Source organism: Punica granatum, chromosome 1 (assembly GCF_007655135.1).
Source record: "Punica granatum isolate Tunisia-2019 chromosome 1, ASM765513v2, whole genome shotgun sequence".
In the NCBI taxonomy this organism is placed as follows: domain Eukaryota; kingdom Viridiplantae; phylum Streptophyta; class Magnoliopsida; order Myrtales; family Lythraceae; genus Punica; species Punica granatum.
The window spans coordinates 515,028-531,595 of NC_045127.1; the positions used below are offsets into that span (position 1 = coordinate 515,028).

Here is a 16,568-nt window from a genome sequence, read left to right on the forward strand (position 1 = left end):
TAGACAGAAAAAGCACACCCAAATTAGTCCGGTTAATTAGATTAGATTAGATTAAAATACGCGGTAAAAAAAAGATTAGCTTAGACTGGATTTACCTCGCTCGTTAGCTAGTATTGGCTTGCTATGACAATCTCATAGTCAGTTTTTTTTTTGCTGAATATCATAGTCAGTTGAACACAGTCGGTTGAGCATTTATATACGGATCGAAACTACAAACCTGTCAAGGATATTTCAGAATGTGATGAACGAAGATGTCACGGAAAATGAAAATGAATGAGAAAGTCGCATCCTGATTAAATCGACAAGACGGAATTATTTTTACCTTCATATATCAGATTCATTTTACAAGAGAATTAAGAATAAGAAGAGAATAAAAGGGTAAGGTGGGAAGGATACGCTACAAATATATGCTCGCCCCAAGTAATCGGCAGAAGAAGAGTCCTCAATTCTGACTTTTTTGACCCAAAACCAAAAGAAACCAGAGGGCGGATAAGGAAGAAGGAACTGGTCGTTAAAAATAGCACTTTACCACGTCAGACATTCACACATGTACAACCCTGTTTCAATTTCATTTATTATTCAGAATCAGATAAGGACTGACTCTCTTCTCTCTCTCTCTCTCTCTCTCTCTCTCTCTCTCTCATTCGATCAAATCTCCTTCCTTTCCCCTCTTTGTGTGCTTTTTATAAATAGTGAAGGAGAAGCAAGCCACTCCTCACCTCCGCTCCGCGGCTATTCTCATCTCAACAAACAATCTCTCCATCTACCACCGAAAATCACAGGCAGACAGCAAATCAAACGGCAAATAATTAACCAACGAAAATCCCAAATACCCAGCGGAGAGGAGGAGGAGAAGAAGAAGAAGAAGGGTGTCCTTAATCTTTTCCTTGCCCATCTATCCAATCCAATCTAATACCCGTAAAAGAGCCCCCTTTTTGGATCCCAAAAAAAAAAAAAAAGGAGAAGGAGAAGAAAAACGCCGACTTTTCGGTTTGTGGGTGCTTCAAAGTTTTGATCTTTCTTTGTGGGATTCGTCGTTTTTATTTCTCTGGGGAGACAGAGGAGACGATGGCGAGTGCTTGTGGGGTGATTGGGAAGAACGGGTCTTCGTGGGTTCAGCTCAGGGAGAGGAGCATGAGGAAGAAGAAGAAGTCCGGTAGCGGTGAGAGGAACAGCAGCAGGGTCAAGGTCTCCTGTTCTCTATACTCTCCGTCGGTCATGGATCCTTACAAGACGCTGAGGATCCAGCCCGGCGCTTCCGAGTCTGAGGTCAGGAAGGCCTTCAGGCAACTCGCCCTCCAGGTTGGTTGGTTTTTGCCTTTTCCCCCACCTCCTCTCCTCCCTCCCACCATTATTTTTATGTCCCTGCTGCCGCTTTTAGCTTAAGTGCTTCTGTAATGAAATCTTCATTTAGGAAGATAATCTGGTCCTAATAGATTTTGAGATTAATAATTAAGCTAGGAAATGGGTTGTGGTGGTTGCCTTTTTATTGCTTAGATATATATATATATATCTGTGTGTGTGTGTGTGTCGATTCAATTGGGATTAATTGCTCTGCTTTGTGTTTTTCCTTTTTTTCTCCCCTTCTGGGGAGGGGGTTGAATACTGTAAGTGTTCTTCTGCTGATAAATTTGGGTTTCTTTTTTATGTTTCTGCTTTTCAGTACCATCCAGATGTGTGCAGAGGAAGCAATTGTGGGACTCAATTTCATCTGATCAATGAAGCATACGATGTAAGCGGATTTTTCATTCATTCATTCAAACTATTCCCCCCTTTCATTCATTTTGTCAGAAAAAAGAAAAAAGAAAAAAAGCATTTCTTTTCTTGGTATTCGCTTGCTGGTGCTGGGTTTGGTTCTTTTATCAGTTTTATGTATCGGCGTATTGAAGAATCCATATCTCTTGTGTACAAACAAACACCTTTAACACCTTTAATCTATCGTCGTGATGACCGCCTAGCTGAATCATTGAATTGCAGTGAGTGAGGCTTTCATTTTGAGATCCGATGAGGGATCATCATTTACTGAGTGAAAAAGTGGATCAGGATTCCCCATCTCATTCAATAATAGAGGTTTTTGTTGGGGATAAGATCAAATTTGGTCTGCTAATAAAGAAAGTTTTGATCATAAGATAACCATTGATTGATGTGGAAAGCACTCCTTTATTTTTATTTTTATCATTTTCTCTGTTTGCGACTTCTTCTTCCGAAAGGTCCATGAGAACTACCGCTTGATATAAATATAAATATGCGATGTCTCTGTATTTTATTTATCAGTATCTTCTTCTATTTATCGGTATCTTCTTCTTGTAATAATATTGTTCCTTTCTGATGGACTTTGGTGCAGATTGTGATGAGTAACTTGAGGGGAGAACCAGATGACACATCTTCTCCACGGATGAGCGGATCATATTATGATCGAGGGATCGATGAGCCATGCTGGGGAATGAACGATCCCGATTGGGACGTGTGGGAGGAGTGGATGGGCTGGGAAGGAGCGGGGATCCGCGACTACTCGTCTCACATTAATCCTTACATATGAATATGAATTCCCCTTCCCTTATATATTTTAGAAAGGGAATAACTTTATTAATTTTTAATGTATATGTACGTAGTATTTCCGGACCGACCCACAGTTCCTAATCCTCATTCGACCAAAAGTGGTTGATTTCTTGTATATAGATTGAGGACGTTGGGGGGATTAAAGTCTTTGTTCAAATGTGTATGTATATATATATGGATGTATGTGTTAATATTAATAGTTGGGATGGTGATTATGATCCTTGCATTATGAAGTGGATCCCATGTTATTTACGAGTGTTGTCTTATCTTTTTTAATACATATATATATATATATATGTATGTATGTATGTATGTATACACAAATCGTTAATTTTTATGCGACTCGGATAAATATGAACAACTTAACTTTTAGCATGTATAGGAGTTAGTAGCGTTTATTAAAAAATTTGATAAATCAGGAGCAACAGTGTTCCATCCTAAAAACGCTAAGGATATTGAGATCTTTAGGAACATAAACGACTGGTCTATTACTTGTATGATATATTTATCTATTGAAATTTGTACAAAAATATTTTTGAAAGACAATTATATTAATTGAAGGGTTATTTTCTGGTAAATTCGTATTTTAGTTGCTTTGGTAAAAAAATAAATATTATATTATAAGCGTAATTCAATATCATAAATTAAAGTACAAAAAACACAATTATGGGTAAATTAGTTTTAGTTCTTTTATCAAGTAATTTAAATATATAGTCGATCAAAGTTCAAACAATGAAATATTTTTGTTCTTTTGGCAAAAAAAAAAGAGGTATATTCATTATGCATAATTAAACTAGTTATCATATAAATTTCTCGGCTTCAAATTTTAAAGTTAATATTTTAATAAATGATTAGATATATAAAATAAAATTTTCTAACATGTCTCTTCCGATCAATGTTACAATGAAATAATATTTAGAGATCCTACTATATATTATATAATAAAAATTACGGTTAGTATTTACATAATTCCTTATATATAAATTTATTGCTGGAAAATTGTTAATATTTTAAAATTTTCTATAAAGAAAGACAAAATAAAATAAAATATATTTCTTCATAATTACATTATAATGGAAAAACTTATATATATATATATATATGTATATGTATACACACATGCACACTTAAATTGCTGTGATTTTAGTAGGAGGAAAACTTACATGTAACATCTTTTTAAAAATTTTAGAGCAACTATTTCTATTACAAAGACTTTATATTTATTTGATATAGAAAATATTCGAAATTTTGTACACGAATCAATTGTTATATTAAGTATTATAGAATATAGATTGCCCTGATAAAGTATGCATATCCTAGGAATTGTTAAATAGTTCTTAAGACCAACCATCATCATTGCCCTTTTCCAAGATTTCCTCGCGAGTTCATTCTTGACCATTTGCGGGAGAAGAAAACATCAATCATCACTATTAAATTAAAATGTTATAACTCCATAGATTGGTAAGTCATTGAGGCAATCTGAATTACCCTTCATAAAATAAAAATAATAAAAGTAATAATTCATTGAGGCAAATCATATATTCATATTCATTTATTATTATATAAAAAAATTACTTTAATATATACATAGCATATTATTATAATATACAATGTGATTATTTAATAGTCAATTAAACTGATTAACAGAATCAAATCACATCTTTGTGAAGTAAGTAAGGTATATACGGGGGAAAGGAAAAGGAGCGAATTCGAAGTCCCAGTCGTCCCCCCGCATGCTAATGCGAATGCTATGCTCCTTTCTGGTATTAATTATTAATTAATTAATAATAATATAATATGTACTTGAATGTGCCGCATCCTTCGCGAGAAACCAACCGCGTTGGATTGCCGCTCCCCCCTTCAGATCCAACGGCGAAGAATCGAGAGGATTGCCCTGTCTGTCTTGGAAATTCGCCTTTCGCTACAACCCGACCGCCGTACGTGCATTTTGTCTCTGGGGCTCTGACACTATCTCTATCCCTCCCGAGTCCGATCAATCTCGGCATTCAAATTCTGGGTCCTGTTCCTCACCACCTAAAGATTGAATCTTCTGCCGTTTGGGTCCTCCTTTCTACGCCGATCGATTCGTTCGAACATCATCGTCGACGGCTCCGCTTCAGCTTCCTTCCCTGGCGGCGATAGCGATTTCTTCTCTTTGCCGGGGGTAGGTTAAGGTTTTTCTGCTGCCTGCCTCTGCGTGTATATATTGCTTTTACTCTTTTAGCTCAATGAAATTTCGTGCACCATATTTACTACTCATGTCTAATCGAACTTCTCGCTTCGAAAGCTTCTCTATTCTCGCATCACTCTATCCATTTCAATCTTTAAAAGTAAATACGAATTGGCTGGAGCTAGCTGCATCATGAATTGCTATGCTGGGTTAAGCTTTTGATTGGATGAACATGGAAGACTCTTTCCGTTTTTTGTATTATAATGTAGTAGTAGCCACTGCAGATTATGCTTCACGACAGACTAGTGACCAGGAACATTTTTGGGGTGAACTTCTCCCTTCGCATGGTGATGAAGTACTGCATTCTTGTTTGTGCATCTGAATTTCCTTTTTAATTAGCCAATCCTCCCTTGGGGTGAAATTCCATCTGAATGAAATTGCACAGAAATGCTACCGAGGAACTTGCAACAATTGTTGTACTTTCATTAGCGTCAATTTGAGGAGTGAATTTGGAGCCATTAATTTTCTGGAATCTGTCCATGCTGGGTAAAATAGATGTTCTTCGGTAATGTAATGTAGCCAATTCCTGTTTTTGTCAATCTTTATTTGCTCAGTGGTTCCCTGATTACTTTCTTTAATCACACTATCCATAGTGGCTTGTATTGACATATATACACTCTTGACCTGTGGCATATCTTGCAGGCTTGCAGGACCAACGCTGGCCAATGGCAGATCTGAAGGAGCGTCTCCTGCCCCCAAAACCTGCATCAGCCCTTAATCTTAGGGAGTCATCTACTCGAGGCCGGCCACCTTCTTTTCAAGGAGTGGATGTGCTGGGCCTGAAGAAGCGGGGCCAGGGCCTTCGATCTTGGATCCGAGTGGACACATCTGGTAACTCCGAGGTGATTGAGGTGGACAAGTTCACGATGATGCGCCGCTGTGATCTTCCGGCTCGAGACTTGCGCTTGCTCGATCCTCTCTTTGTGTACCCATCCACCATTCTTGGCAGAGAGAAGGCTATTGTCGTCAACTTGGAGCAGATAAGGTGCATAATAACAGCAGATGAGGTCCTTCTATTGAATTCCCTCGATAGCTATGTCTTGCAATATGTTGTGGAGCTTCAGCGTCGATTGGCCGCAGCTGGTGTTGGAGAGATGTGGAAGTCCGAGCATGCTGATTTGAACCGGAGGAGAGGAAGTAGAAGCTTTGATAATGTTTTTGGAAGTACATCCCCTGATTATTTGCCATTTGAGTTTCGGGCGTTAGAAGTTGCACTAGAAGCTGCCTGCACTTTTCTTGATTCCCAGGTTTGTAGAAGCAAAGAACAATTTTCACGGAAGCGGATCATATCCAATGCTTTCTTCTTAGTGATTGTAAATTTTTTGCCAAGTCAAGGATTTATTATCTATACGATTGTCTTTGATGCCTGAATCAATTTTGAGCTAACATCTGACTACCTATTTCTTCTTTTCTCTAAAGGCAGCGGAACTTGAAATTGAAGCTTATCCTCTACTGGATGAGCTCACATCAAAGATCAGTACTCTGAATCTGGAGCGAGTCCGTAGATTGAAAAGCCGACTTGTTGCATTGACCCGGAGAGTGCAGAAGGTACTAATTGAATAGATGTCATATTTGGCATAGATTCCTTTTTTATGGCTCCCCCCCCCCCCCCCCCCCCCCCCCAACCCCCCTTTTCCCTTCTTTCGTTCTTAATCTCTTCTTCAAGCTCTAATTTATAGGTCAGGGATGAGATAGAGCAGCTCATGGACGATGATGGGGACATGGCAGAGATGTATCTCACTGAAAAGAAGCGAAGGATGGAATCTTTATTTTACGGCGATCAGTCGGTGACGGGATTTAGATCGAATGATGGTGCCTTATCGATCTCGGCACCGGTTTCTCCAGTTTCTTCTCCCCCTGAGAGTAGGAAGCTTGAAAAGAGCCTGAGCATTGCAAGGAGCCGACACGAGAGCATGAGAAGCTCAGAAAGTGCCACGGAGAGCATTGAAGAGCTGGAGATGTTGCTGGAAGCTTACTTTGTGGTCATAGATAGCACTCTTAACAAGCTGACTTCGGTATGCACAACTCTTCATGTGTCTCTGGTCAATCTCCTTCGTTTTTAGTTTGTCGAGAAGAAAAAATTCATACTGACTTTTTTGTTTTGTTCCTTGTCTCAGTTGAAGGAGTACATTGATGACACAGAAGATTTCATCAACATTCAGTTGGTATTACTCTATTTCCGTTCTCGCTTGCCATACTTAAAAAACCATTTTCAGGATTTCCGGTCATGGGGAAAGCTTCTCATCATCGTTCTTTTTTTCTTCTAGTGAGTTGAGTTTTGATTGGCATATTTCTCACACTGAAATTTCTGCAGGATAATGTTCGAAACCAGCTTATCCAATTCGAGCTGCTATTGACGACTGCTACTTTCGTGGTTGCAATTTTCGGAGTCGTCGCGGGAATCTTTGGAATGAATTTCTCGATCCCATTATTTGATGATGAAGGGGCCTTTAAGTGGGTGCTTATAATTACTGGAGTGACCGGCCTTGCTATATTTTGCGCGTTCGTCTTGTTCTTCAAGTACCGAAGACTTATGCCCCTGTAGATATTCTCGTTGATACAGAAGATTTTGTGATTTGCATTGCCTTCATTCTTGATAGCTAAGTCAGGATTGTAGGTCGAACCAGAGATGGGGAACACTTCAGCTGGTGACTTAGTTCAGTAGACCATTCTTTGCAATTCCATTTCTCTGCTGTATGCAAGTCATATTCTCCACGTAAATATACTAATAACTCCCAGAAATGAGAAATGTATTTATTCTCCAGTCCTTTTGTGTATATACTGAACGAGAAGAGCATTACATCATGTTACTTCGATGAACTATTAAGGGGCCCTCTTAATAAAGTTCAAGGTTATGGAGGTTTAAGTTAGAGGTATAAAGACATCCAAAACTATATATATCCATATGGAGGTATAAACTGTTGTTTCGATAGAGTTCTAGCATGCATTTAGCAAGAATGTTAGCTTATCAAGGAAAAAAAGAAAAAAGAAAAAAGAAAAAGAAGAATGTTATCATTTTCCTTTTCGTGTTTTTGCATCCTTGTAGATTCATGCACAAAAGTGGAGGTTTAAGTACGTAACTGCATTTGCTATGGAAATGAGCTGCCTCCACCACAGGATAATTATCTAGCTGATAAAGACATGATGATTCTGTAAAATTTTCGCAACCTACAATGCAAGATTTTCTCGGCTCTCCATCAAAATTGGCCGCAATGCAACAGAACTAGAAACACACAATCTTAATCAAACCATTTGACAGAACAGTACAAGACATGAAGTCCCCCAATCGGTAATATGGACCTAAGGGTACAGCTGAAATTATTTCAGGGGAAAAGAAACTCTCTGCCATCAAATATATGTCAAAACTGGTTTTCTAAGAATGTCTTTCGGAGCCTTATCATTTTGAAGAAAGCCTCTCTCTTCGTGCTTTATCAGCTTTCTCCATGTAATCTTGATGAGATTGGTGCTTCGAACCTGAGTTACCACAGCAATCCAGTTAGAGCTAATTTTGTGCAGAGAGCAAACCAACTGTTCAACAGTGTCACCACTCTTCTCAGCAACAGCGGAAGCGGCAAAATAGACAGCATGTTCTAGAACCATGTAAGCTTTCAAACTCTCTTATGAACAAAATGTGGATCAAAAGCAAACACTAAAGTGCTGCCTCAACCCTCAAGCATGTAACCAAAGACTGTTCCAATTTCAATGTAGAAAACAGATGGAGGAGTATACATGTGCCGAAAACTTATGCAACCTCTCAGAGATAACAAGCACAAGAAATATGGCTCTCAAAATTTAAGCCTAATATCCTCCTCACACTGGCTATGGCAAGGGGTGTGTATTCAACCAAGAGAAATTTATTTCAAGTGAGTATTAGGAGGGTTTCCGTTTTTCTTAAATTTATCATCATCTCTGGAGGCCTAAATTTGGACTGTTAATACTAAAAATCTCACAGCCTAGATAGAATAGAACAATTCCATTGCTCACCACCAAGAGAAATGATAAGATGTATGAGTACCTTTTGATGTAAGGAATTTTGATCTACAGGCAACCTATAAATGCTGCACCCCAAACCAAAGGGGCACGAGTCAAGAGGTACTGTACTGGCAACATTATAAGACAATATAGGTAGTTTACCACTAAACCACTATGGAGAAGGAGACGTTAATGTAATTCTTTCTGTCTATTGTTCCGCACGTTTGGTCAAAACTAGTAGCAGAAGCTGTTACGCACACGACAACTCAATTCTCACTCAATGACATGTCCTCAACAATAAAAACTCCAAGGTGCTCAGAAAATGTAATTTCAACCCTGCGATCACCAGATACTTAACAGTACAGAGTCGCAGATAATTCAGTTATACGTAAATCTTCCAATATGCTCAGAGAATCAGCGTCATGATTAAAAGTCCTATAATTCAAGTATCGATATGTAAATCTTCCAAGAACCCTGTCGTTACACCCAGAAAGAAAATCTGCTAGCCTCAAGAATCATCAGCACCATCGAAATACAAAATCCCAAAGAACGAAAAAGACCCAATTTTTGTCAGCTGGGAAATTTCCCTTTCATTCAGCTGACAAACAGAGAGGAAAGCGGGAAAGAAACGAGATTTGGAGGAAGGGCGGAGGAAAGTGAGAGCAGCCGCACCTCTGCTCATGAGGAACCAGGGTGCACCGAAGAAGACGGTGATGATGGCAATCCCGGCAAAGACGTGTTTCTTGTCACCACTGTACAGATAATGCTCCATTCTAGCCCTGAACCCACCTGATGATCTTCCATTGCTCTTTGTTTCGCTCGCCATTCCCCCCGCCCGCGCTCTCTCTCTGTTTCAATCCCTCTTTAGCTCTCTAGGTTTCTTCTTCTTCTTCGTTCTCTCTCTGCCCGCTTGTGCTGGTTAGTGGTTTCTGCAGGAGCGAGTCGGAGCTTCTTTTCTCCTCCCTTGTGTATCGCTTATTATAAACTCAAGAACCGGGTCAATTACTCCTTGAAAGATCCGGATAGGATGTGCAACAGAAACAGAAACCACCGAACCGAACCGAACAGAACCAAACCGAACCAAACCAAACCGCTCTGCTGCAACTGGGCAGCAATCTAGGGTGATTTGGTCCGGTGGTTAAAGTACGCCTAAATTTGTATCCAATCCGGATTCGACTCCCCTTGGTACCACCGGAGCAGGGGTTCACAGTGCCCGGGATTACTCGGGGGCGAAGCTGGACACCCTGGAATAGGGAAAAAAAAAAAGAAAAAGAAAAGGAGGACAGGACTAGATAACGACCAGGAGAGGAGAGGAGAGGAGAGGAGGCAGTGGGCAATGAAACGAAATGCAGATGCAAGCTCTTGCAAGGAAGATGAGAAGATCATCACTTCTTGCTCAGCTTTTCCCTTTCCTTTCCTCAGTCAAACTCAAACCCCACATTTCTCCTCATTTCTACTCCGATAGCCCATCGCGTGCCTTTGCTCGCACATTTCATCGAGCACTTCTCGAGCACTGGCACCCCCACTTCTCTCCCCTCAAATCCTTCTGCTCTCACATTTATCATGGGGACCCAGTTGAGTCCCGAGAGCAGAAGCTCGTCCATCTGCTCAGGGCAGCAGCTAGCCTCCCCCTTTTGGAACCAGAGGCTATGGAGTCCCTGGAAAGTTCGGGGATTGACCCCGCTTTGGAATTGGTCTGCTCGTTGATCGAGAAACTCAAGGAAGAGTGGAGGCCCGCTCTGCTGGCATTCAAGTGGGGCCAGAAGCGGGGCTGCGTCAACGAAAAAGTTTGCTGCTTGATGATAAACGTATTAGGCTGTCATCAGAAGTTCAGCATTGCTTGGTGTTTGATTCGAGATTTTCATCGGATGAAGATGGACACAAGACGGGCTATGCTGGTAATGATTGACCGGTAAGAATTTAGCTCGTTTAAGGAACAAAAAATGATAGCTGATTTATAGATATGTGTGGTGATCAATCCAATTTGAGAAATAGTTTAGCTTGGATTGCTCGAGATATTGAAGTGACGTCTTTCCGGTCGAATGTTCATCAGGTATGCTGCTGCAAATAATCCATCCAAGGCAATCTGGACGTTCCAACTCATGGAGAAGTTCAGAATCGTCCCGGATGAAGAAGCATTTCACGCCCTCCTGAAAGCACTCTGCGAGCATGGAAACATCGAGGAAGCTGAAGAATTCATGCTTCTCAATAAAAAGCTATTCCCATTAGAGACAGAGGGCTTCAATATCATCCTCAATGGATGGTGCAGCATAAATGTTGACATAGCCGAAGCCAAGAGAGTTTGGAAAGAGATGTCAAAATGCTGTATTCTACCGAATGCAGCATCTTATACCCACATGATCTCCTGTTTCTCGAAGTTCAGGAATCTCTTTGACTCGCTGAGACTGTACGATGAGATGAAGAAACGTGGCTGGACACCGGGGCTCGATGTTTACAACTCTCTGATCTATGTATTGACTCAGGAGAGTTGCCTTCCTGAAGCATTGAAAATCTTGGGGAAAATCAAGGAGCTGGGTTTGAAGCCCAATCACACCACTTACGACTCCATGATCCGTCCTCTGTGCAAAACGGGCAAGCTGACAGAGGCAAGAGGGTTGTTATCCTCCATGTTAGAAGAGAAAATCGAGCCAACTGTCGAGACTTATCATGCATTTCTTGAATGCATGGCGTTTGAGGGGACATTGGAAGTTTTGGATCTCATGAGGAAAGCCGGGTTAGGTCCGAATGGAGATACATTCCTCTTGATTTTCGAGAAGTTTCTTAAACTGAATCAGGCTGAGAATGCATTGAAAGTTTGGGTCGAGATGAGGGAGTATGAGATGGAGCCGAGCGCGGAGCACTACAGAATTGTAGTGTGCGGTCTCGCAACATCTGGGTATTTGATTAAAGCTAATGAGATTTACTCTGAGATGATATCCAAAGGTTTTTCAGATGATCCAAAACTGAAGAAACTCTTGAAGAAACCTTCACGAGGGAGTAGGAGTAAAAGGAAATGGCATGTAGCCAAGAGAGAGAATCAGGTCAGTCTCAGGAAAGGAACTACAGTGACGTTTAGAAACCATCGGCAGAGGTCAAATGAGAGGAGGAGGAAGAAGAAATCAAATGGAGTTTCTACTTTGAATGCCTCCTGAAAAGGTAACCATTAGAAAACCATTGTTATGGGCAAGAGTTCTTGGTCGTGCCCAGCCTTCAAAGAAACGGCTGTGAGGCAGTTAGATGTGCTCTATCGAGGCTTGAGGATGCCTCATGTCAATTAATTGCGAGTTGTCAGTTGAAATATTTGTCAAGATTGTATATGCTTCCCTCTCCTTCATACCTTTCTCACAAGGCTGAATGAAATCTAAATCCAGATTTTTGATGCTGCCAGATCAACCTCAAGTTTCTAATGGAGTTTCACACTGCATATTCTCTGATTTACTGGGCTCCATCGCTCAGGCTTCTGGATAATACATCAGCAAGTAATCTCACACACGAGGAATCAAGAAATTTATATTACAAGTTAAACATGCTCATTTGGGCGATTCTGTGCAGCACTGACTTTAACATTAAAATTTCAGGCACAATGAATAAACCATTGTTATCGCGATCTCTTCTACACCAGGTCGTTGACAGGAGGGTTATGCTGTGAGACATCATTGTGGTGCGTTTGGTTTCAGAGTTAAAGTAATTTTGATTTTGATTGTGGAAAATGATAAATGATTGTGTAGTGTATTGAGTTAAAGTTAAAGTTAAAATTTTTAACTTGGCAAATGTGTATTTTTGTTGTGTAGTATGTTGAATTAAAGTTAAAAGTTAAAATTTTTGTGATTTTAACTGCGAAACCAAACGGAGCAAGAAACCCCAAAATCCCAGTTTATTACTGCAAGGAGTGTAGCTTTGCCAGTCAAAATTAGCTGTTGTATCTTTGAAGGAAGCTATCCAGCTTAATTTGCTTTCCTTGGCAATTATAGCAATACATGAAGGTAGAACACTGGGTGGCATAATTTCAGGATTTTAAACCAACTAGGTGTCACAATTGCATTTAACTTTCTCACAAGGTAAAATGCAGTACTCTTTGCTGAAATTCTGTTTCATTGGCTCGGCCATCAGCTTGCTGGCATTTTTCCACACAATAGCAAGTATAATCTCACAAAAACAATACCATAGAAACTTAAATTCAATGCTAATCTCTAATCGGTAATGACAAGAATGAGTGGGAATGGTTTCGGAGTAAACAAAAGAGTGCATCTATCTAAGAATGCAAGATACTTCATCACTTTCCACTTTGCACTCTTGATGCAACATATTTAGCATGCCTTCCCTCAGCCTTGTTCAATTCTTGGACTATTCTTTCCAGACACCACGTCAGACGTTCCTCATCTCGACGTAGTCTCGCAATCTTTTGCTTTATTTCGTGAACATGGCGAGGGTCTCCCTGTCGATTTGCCTGTCCACTTTGATATGTCCTGGCCTCCCATTCAGCAATAAGTGGGGGTGATACCTGAGCCAAGATGAAGAAGAGACGCATCTATAACAGGGACAACAACAGCAAGAAGATGCATCTGTAATTGATGTAATTGTGAAGATATAGTTTTCTGAGAATACGGCTGGCTTCTCTGTTCCAGCCAAACCAAGTTAAGGGCAGGCAATATTACAGAGATGGGAGCTCATTTTTCAAAAGAGTGCTGCTAATTGGGTAGCTGATGCAGAATAAAGCCGCTAATAAGTGTAGACATCACAGAATTGAGGATCAATAAACATGGACAGAATGACCATGGACAGTGCGTTTACCTGAGTCAACGCACAAGTCACATCCGATGTGAAGTTACAGTCCTCGCAGAGATATACAGGTATCTTTGGATCTCTCTCTTCTTCACAGGCATCACAGTAGCATCCTATGATATTGGGGTCGACGAAAGATTCTGTATAGGTGAGGGGATGCCAGTGGTTTGGATGCTTTATGGATTCAGGCAAAGGGAAAGGGACACACTGGACGTGGAAACATTCGGTACAGCGAGGCGACATGCATTTGAACATCATGGTGTTGCTGTGTTCGCCACAGGTGAGGCAGGTTCCGGGCATATTCTTGGACTCGACGAGGAAGAATGGATGCCCCTCAAGTTCGAATTTCCAAGGAGGGACTAGCCTGACGCAGTAGTTGCACAGGCGGAAATCACAGGAGTCGGAGCAGCCGTGACTGAGTATGGTCGAGACGCTGCAGATCTGGCAACCGTAAAGCCCCTCCTTAGGTATAAGCGGGTGCTGCGCATGAAGGGGATGATTCAACTTGCAGCAAGAGAAATGCATATAATGAGAACAATCCTCGCATCCAATTGCCGAGCTGCCCTCGATAAGACCATCACAAACTCGGCAAGCTACCACTACTTCACCATCAATCCCTGTCGCGGCCCCTAAGTTCTCGCATATACGCAAAGGATGCTCGTGGTAGGGATGTCGAAATTTCATGGTTCTCTCTTCTGTTCCAACTCTCAGATAAGAGAGAATTGGAGAGGAGGTAGGTCCCGAAGATAATATTTATACAGCCTAGCCTATCCATATCCATATCCATCATCAATGTAACAAACTTATTAAACTAATTTTTTTGAAAAGATAATATTATTAACCTCATTTCTATTATAAGATTAAAATCATCATAATATATAAACTTATAATAAAATAAGAAATAATATATGTCGTAAAATTTCATATTTTAAAAAATATGTAATCGAGTTTGCGTATATATATATATACATATATTTATGATAAATCTGGCTACTACACAAACAATTAAATAAATATAAATTGAATTATTCAAAATTAGTCTAATTTTATTAATTTATTATTGTACAAAATGGGAAATTAATTATTAAAATTATGTCAAGTTACGTTTCAATAGAATATAGTATAATATCCCGGTAGTCAGGGTCATCAAACACATACGGCTTCAATAGAATATAATATAATTTAATGCACGCAAGCATCACGTTAAGAATAATATATTACCTACCTGATAAAAAATAATGAATTATTCTTCTTCATACATGGATCTCATTTTCCCTGTAGTCGGAGTCATAAGACACATATAGTTTCAATAGAATATAGTATAATTTAATGCACGCAAGCAACACGTTAAGAATAATATATTACCTACCTGATAAAAAAAATATAATGAATTCTTCTTCTTCTTACATGGATCTCGTTTTCCCGGTAGTCAGAGTCATCAAACACATATAGTTTCAATAGAATATAGTATAATTTAATGCACGCAAGCAACACGTTAAGAATAATAATATATTACATACCTGATAAAAAATAATGAATTCTTCTTCTTCTTACATGGACCTCGCTTTCCGGTAGTCAGAGTCATCAACACACGTATTTTAAAGAAGGCAGAAGATTTGAATGTGGACTGGAGATGGAATGGAGGGGCATTACTTCCGCCAGCACTTATTGGCCACTGGGGTCTGTGCGAACTGTGCAGTAGCTAGCTGCCCATCATTTCTCTAGTCAGCATGTGTCTTTTATGTCCCCGAGTTCGGTGAAGGCATGCCTTTGCTGCAGATCTGTTGATAACCGGTCGGGATTTAACATCCCTCTCGACCCCACCCATATTAGGCATTGATCCTGGATGATGCCCGGTGATCGATAGTGTTATAGAGCTTGAGTGCCAAGCACGTGGGCATTCAAGTTAACTGAAGGTCCAATCTATGCCTGCAAATCTACTTCCAGTCCACAGGTCATGCACCCGGGATATCTTGCAGACTGTAGTGTAGAGCTAGCATGCACACCCACCACCCGCTGCACTCGCTGAGATTCGACAGTGAAAGGGGGAATCGTAACGTGTGTCTGTGCTGCTATTGCTTCTGCTACTTTGCATACCAATGCAAAGGGTGCCCTGCTATTACTCGCTGGCTTTGGTTTGCGCAAATGTGTGATTATGCTCTTCACATAAGATTAATGACCCTGAGCTCCCTGTCTATGTCAGCGAGGACTGCGAGTACACTGCTGGCTACCTGTTGGTCCTCTTGCTGACTTTCTGTGTCAAAGGATTATCCTGTTTCCCATCTATAAAGCCTAATGACACTGTTAGCAAGATCTACGGGAATCATGAATGGCAATGGCCAAGAAGCACAGACCCGCTGGCTAGAGAAATCGAGAGGTTAGTGTCAGCTATAACACCTGGCACTAGAGATGTAATGATCTGGTCCCCTAACGAGTCTGGTAAATTTACGTCTTCAAGTGTTCGGAAATGCCTCAGAGACAAAAAAGGTAAAGGTGCAGAGGGACAAAGCCATTAGGTTTGCATGCCATCTTAAATAGGGGATCACTTTTGTGTCTACCAACTGCGAATTCTGTGGAGATGAGACAGAGACTATGGGACCATTTATTTTTCAGCTGCAGAGTCACTCGAGGTTTGTGGCTCGGTGTCCTTAGCAGAGTACATATTGATAAACATGTGCAAGGATGGACTTTAGAATTCCAATGGATAACTGAGCCTGAAGGGACGAAAACTGGACATAATTGGATTGAAGCTGCTCTGGTCGGTCTACATATGCGTCATACAGGCTCGAGAGAAATGTGAGGATTTAACAAAAGGCGTCGAATCATGGTTCATTGATACGTAGGATTATAGATACTGTAAAATTTTGTCGTTGCCTGGTGTATCTTTTAAACCAGGCGGTTCTCAGTTTAGCAAAGGCTCTAGGCCTCCAATGGGTCTTGTTAATGAGTCTTATGACTCTGTATATTCTTCCCCTCGTACATATCCAGTTATATTGAATAAAGTCCACCACTTACAAAAAGAGAA

General features: G+C 40.4%; 5 protein-coding genes across 10 annotated transcripts; 3 read left to right on the forward strand and 2 right to left on the reverse strand.

Annotated features, from left to right (window-relative positions):
* The first annotated feature begins 622 nt into the window (after window positions 1-622).
* LOC116192695 (chaperone protein dnaJ 8, chloroplastic-like) lies at window positions 623-2,811 on the forward strand. The gene is made up of 3 exons (XM_031521305.1): window positions 623-1,302; window positions 1,664-1,732; window positions 2,345-2,811. The coding sequence occupies exons 1-3, from the start codon at window positions 1,069-1,071 to the stop codon at window positions 2,537-2,539; spliced, it is 498 nt and encodes a 165-aa protein (XP_031377165.1). The 5' UTR covers window positions 623-1,068; the 3' UTR covers window positions 2,540-2,811.
* A 1,654-nt stretch (window positions 2,812-4,465) lies between these two features.
* Window positions 4,466-7,655, forward strand: LOC116199787 (magnesium transporter MRS2-1-like). 2 transcript variants are annotated; one of them, XM_031530291.1, is made up of 6 exons: window positions 4,466-4,733; window positions 5,432-6,036; window positions 6,209-6,337; window positions 6,469-6,804; window positions 6,907-6,954; window positions 7,104-7,655. In XM_031530291.1, exons 2-6 carry the CDS (start codon window positions 5,455-5,457, stop codon window positions 7,332-7,334), a joined length of 1,326 nt encoding a protein of 441 aa, XP_031386151.1. In that variant the 5' UTR covers window positions 4,466-4,733; window positions 5,432-5,454; the 3' UTR covers window positions 7,335-7,655. The 2 variants fall into 2 exon arrangements, with proteins under 2 accessions (XP_031386151.1, XP_031386140.1); XM_031530280.1 differs by having other exon boundaries at window positions 4,470-4,723.
* Window positions 7,656-7,947: 292 nt separating this feature from the next.
* LOC116199804 lies at window positions 7,948-9,724 on the reverse strand. Its single transcript, XM_031530327.1, has 2 exons — window positions 9,434-9,724; window positions 7,948-8,263 (listed from the first exon to the last, which is right to left on the reverse strand). The coding sequence occupies exons 1-2, from the start codon at window positions 9,585-9,587 to the stop codon at window positions 8,187-8,189; spliced, it is 231 nt and encodes a 76-aa protein (XP_031386187.1). The 5' UTR covers window positions 9,588-9,724; the 3' UTR covers window positions 7,948-8,186.
* A 138-nt stretch (window positions 9,725-9,862) lies between these two features.
* Window positions 9,863-12,471, forward strand: LOC116199768 (pentatricopeptide repeat-containing protein At1g80880, mitochondrial). Of its 4 annotated transcripts, none has more exons than XR_004155602.1 (4): window positions 9,863-10,673; window positions 10,815-11,917; window positions 12,133-12,240; window positions 12,340-12,471. XR_004155602.1 is itself a non-coding variant. In XM_031530265.1 (3 exons), exons 1-2 carry the CDS (start codon window positions 10,108-10,110, stop codon window positions 11,911-11,913), a joined length of 1,665 nt encoding a protein of 554 aa, XP_031386125.1. In that variant the 5' UTR covers window positions 9,863-10,107; the 3' UTR covers window positions 11,914-11,917; window positions 12,133-12,471. The 4 variants fall into 4 exon arrangements, 2 of the variants coding, with proteins under 2 accessions (XP_031386125.1, XP_031386113.1); XR_004155601.1 differs by having other exon boundaries at window positions 12,150-12,240; XM_031530265.1 differs by having other exon boundaries at window positions 12,133-12,471.
* Window positions 12,472-12,762: 291 nt separating this feature from the next.
* On the reverse strand, window positions 12,763-14,303 carry LOC116199795. 2 transcript variants are annotated; one of them, XM_031530303.1, is made up of 2 exons: window positions 13,553-14,303; window positions 12,763-13,289 (listed from the first exon to the last, which is right to left on the reverse strand). In XM_031530303.1, the coding sequence occupies exons 1-2, from the start codon at window positions 14,225-14,227 to the stop codon at window positions 13,035-13,037; spliced, it is 930 nt and encodes a 309-aa protein (XP_031386163.1). In that variant the 5' UTR covers window positions 14,228-14,303; the 3' UTR covers window positions 12,763-13,034. The 2 variants fall into 2 exon arrangements, with proteins under 2 accessions (XP_031386163.1, XP_031386172.1); XM_031530312.1 differs by having other exon boundaries at window positions 12,763-13,262; window positions 13,553-14,295.
* Window positions 14,304-16,568: the final 2,265 nt, after the last annotated feature.